This window comes from Caenorhabditis briggsae (genome assembly GCF_000004555.2).
Source record: "Caenorhabditis briggsae AF16 supercontig from assembly CB4, cb25.NA_183, whole genome shotgun sequence".
In the NCBI taxonomy this organism is placed as follows: Eukaryota; Metazoa; Nematoda; class Chromadorea; order Rhabditida; family Rhabditidae; genus Caenorhabditis; species Caenorhabditis briggsae.
In genome coordinates this window covers 1,671-4,440 of record NW_025543492.1, presented here as the reverse complement: position 1 = coordinate 4,440, position 2,770 = coordinate 1,671, and the positions used below count along the sequence as shown (strand labels likewise).

General features: G+C 39.0%; 2 protein-coding genes across 2 annotated transcripts in view; both read left to right on the top strand.

Moving 5' to 3' along the window:
- Positions 1–213: 213 nt before the first annotated feature.
- Positions 214–1,179, top strand: CBG24542 (the record flags this gene model as incomplete). Its single annotated transcript, XM_002648304.1, has 3 exons — positions 214–279; positions 327–472; positions 516–1,179. The coding sequence occupies 3 exons, from the start codon at positions 214–216 to the stop codon at positions 1,177–1,179; spliced, it is 876 nt and encodes a 291-aa protein (XP_002648350.1).
- A 331-nt stretch (positions 1,180–1,510) lies between these two features.
- The window catches only part of CBG24541, a gene marked incomplete at both ends in the record, with an annotated part of 2,730 nt that continues 1,470 nt past the window's right edge, over positions 1,511–2,770 (top strand). Inside the window, 2 exons of the mRNA XM_045241099.1 lie at positions 1,511–1,613; positions 1,721–2,058. Coding sequence (XP_045091360.1) covers positions 1,511–1,613; positions 1,721–2,058 — 441 coding nt within the window. The remainder of the gene's footprint in view (positions 1,614–1,720; positions 2,059–2,770) is intronic.

Here is a 2,770-nt window from a genome sequence, read left to right as displayed (position 1 = left end):
CACTTGCAAAAATATGGTCAGATGACGCATGAGGAGAAATTTTTTTATCCAAAATGTTTCATTCTATTCAATTCTCGAAGAAACTTTTTAGACTCTAAAAGATCAAACTACATGTAAATTTGCAAAACTGTTGAACGAGATCAATGGTAACTTTTGCCTGTATTCAAAAGATCAGAATATAAATATCTGCGATTAGTTTGCCTCATTCACGAAATGCATTCATTTCTCCCTGTCTTTTTCATCTTGGCTCTTCAAGAGTCCGCAAAATCTGCTCTCCGGGTCAGTTTTTCTTTAAATCGAAGCATCTAAAATTCTCTGATGTTCAGACATGCACACCTGCTGAAAATAATCTTCCCGGTGGTCTCTGGACAGAATGGGAGACCACTGCACCTTGCCCAACAGAGTGTGGATCTTGCTCAAAGCGTTTTTCAACCAGGACCTGTCTTTCTTCGAGTATCGGAAAAACATGCACGTGAGTTTAGATTGGTTGTCAAACGAACAGATATCAATTCCAGAGGCCCTTCTACTCGACAAATCCTCTGTAACACGTCTCCTTGTATTTATCCATCTCAAAGAGCCTGCTGTGTTCCCTATGTCCTCATGGTGATTGATGGGAAGCAGCAATGTGGACCGATTCCGAAGGATCCCAGTGGAGTTGCAACTTCTTGTTGTCCTTCTGGTGGAATGGTTTCCGAATGGAGTGGATTTTTCCGTGATACCGTAACTAATATCTTTAAACGAACTCGCAAGTGTGTCTCGAAACAAATCGGATGTCCATGTACTGGATCAGCTCTCATCCAAACGCAATCTACATGTCCTTGTAAAGAGTTCGAAGATGTCAGTTCAATTGTTCGGTTCAGTCACAGAACGTACGATCTTCCGTTTATAGTGGACCAATCCACAGCCAATTGTTATGGATACAGTGACCTGCATTTCGATGGAACTGTTGGACGACCGTGTAACGATTACCCCACTTACAAAACTTTTCAAGCTACAGTAATACGATATTTGAAGCCAAATAACGATACAGTTCAAGACTTCCGTGTGTTCGATTGCCAATCAACATCGAGAACAAAGCGAGTCACTTTCTATTGTGGTTTGAAGTCCGAGTATTGGAGATTGGAAGGAACCAATGAGGAGGTTCGAGGATGGAATCAGATTGATATTCGATCAAATTAACTTCTTTTTTAAAGAATAAAATTGTATTTTTGATTTCTTTTTATTGAAAACCTGGTTCATAATAGGAAACCTGCGAAACAGAATATGAAAAAATCCCACAGGTCAAACCAAAATACATAATTTCTATACAACATTCCAAAATTGAATAAGAATCATAAAAGGTTCAAAAAGCCAACATTTTTACATATAAAACCATCTGGGCTTTGCAAAGACTTCCAGCTACGCCTTCCGGAATAATGAAGACGTTGTTTGTCTCTCTGTCACTAATCTTATTTGAGGTTTCTGAAGCAGCTCTTCCTGTGAGTTAGCATCGTTATTCAGTTTATTGGTAATGATAACAATAAGCTTCAGAAATGCTCCTATGACGTTTGTACCAATGGAGGACTCTAGAGTGAGTGGACTTCAACTGAAAAGTGTCCAACTGACTGTGGATCGTGTGCAAAGAGATTGTATACAAGAACATGTTTGAGCACGAATTTTCCGAATTGTGCTTGCAAGTGAGTCAAAATTTCCAGAAGATTTTTTAATGAGATATTCAGAGGAGAATCCGTTCGTAAAATCCTTTGCAACACCCACGTCTGCGTCTATCCGGCTCAACGAACCTGCTGTATTCCATATGTTCCAATGACAATTAACAAAACATCTCAATGTGGACCATTACCAAAGGACAAACTATTATCGAGTGAGGCCCCATGTTGCCCAAAGGATGGTTTTTGGTCCCAATGGAGTGGATACATACGTGATGAGAGCGGAGGATGGAAACGGTCACGAAAATGTCTCTCCGATTCAGCTGGTTGTCCATGTGACAACCCAACTAATAATGTGGAGATTAGCAAAGAATGCCCCTGTAAGAAAATGGTGGATGTCACGAATATGGTAGCCGACACTCATGCTACATTTCCACTCAACGTCCAGTACAACGACACCAGTTGCACAGCATTCCAAACCATGGAGCACTACAATGATCAAAACAAAAAAGTTGTTCCTTGCAACCGTTGGGGAAACGGTCATTTTTATCATGATCATTTTAATCATTTTTATCATGATCATTTTTATCATTTTTATCATGATCTAATCGTTTTCAATTGCTTGACTCAGATTCTTTGATTGAATACATCATCAAGTGCAGCTTTCACAATTTCATATCCCAATTTTTTAGTCTTGCTCATTGTTAAATTTTAGTGCAACGATGTGTCATGAGATTACAAACAAGCTTTTGACAGTTTCTATTGGTTATTGGTGATGAAACCGAAGATGATAAAAAAAATGATTTCTGTGGAACTGATATTTGTCGAAAACGACATTCTAGTCAATATACAGTTACTTTCTAGGCGGCAAAAACCTTTTGAGTCATCCATGGTTCCGGTCGTTTGGTTTATCAGTTTATCATGCATCGTCTGGAATATTGAACTCAGATCATCGAGTAGTGCAGTTCTTCCTTGGCAATTAAACGCCGAGAGGCACATTCATTTCTTATCAATGCAATTTCTTTTAGGAGTGAGCAAGACTACACACATATATAGAAATCGATTCAACGGTCTGCTCACAGTTTTCCAGTTTTTTCTCATTTTTCTTGTCTTGCCCTTCTTTG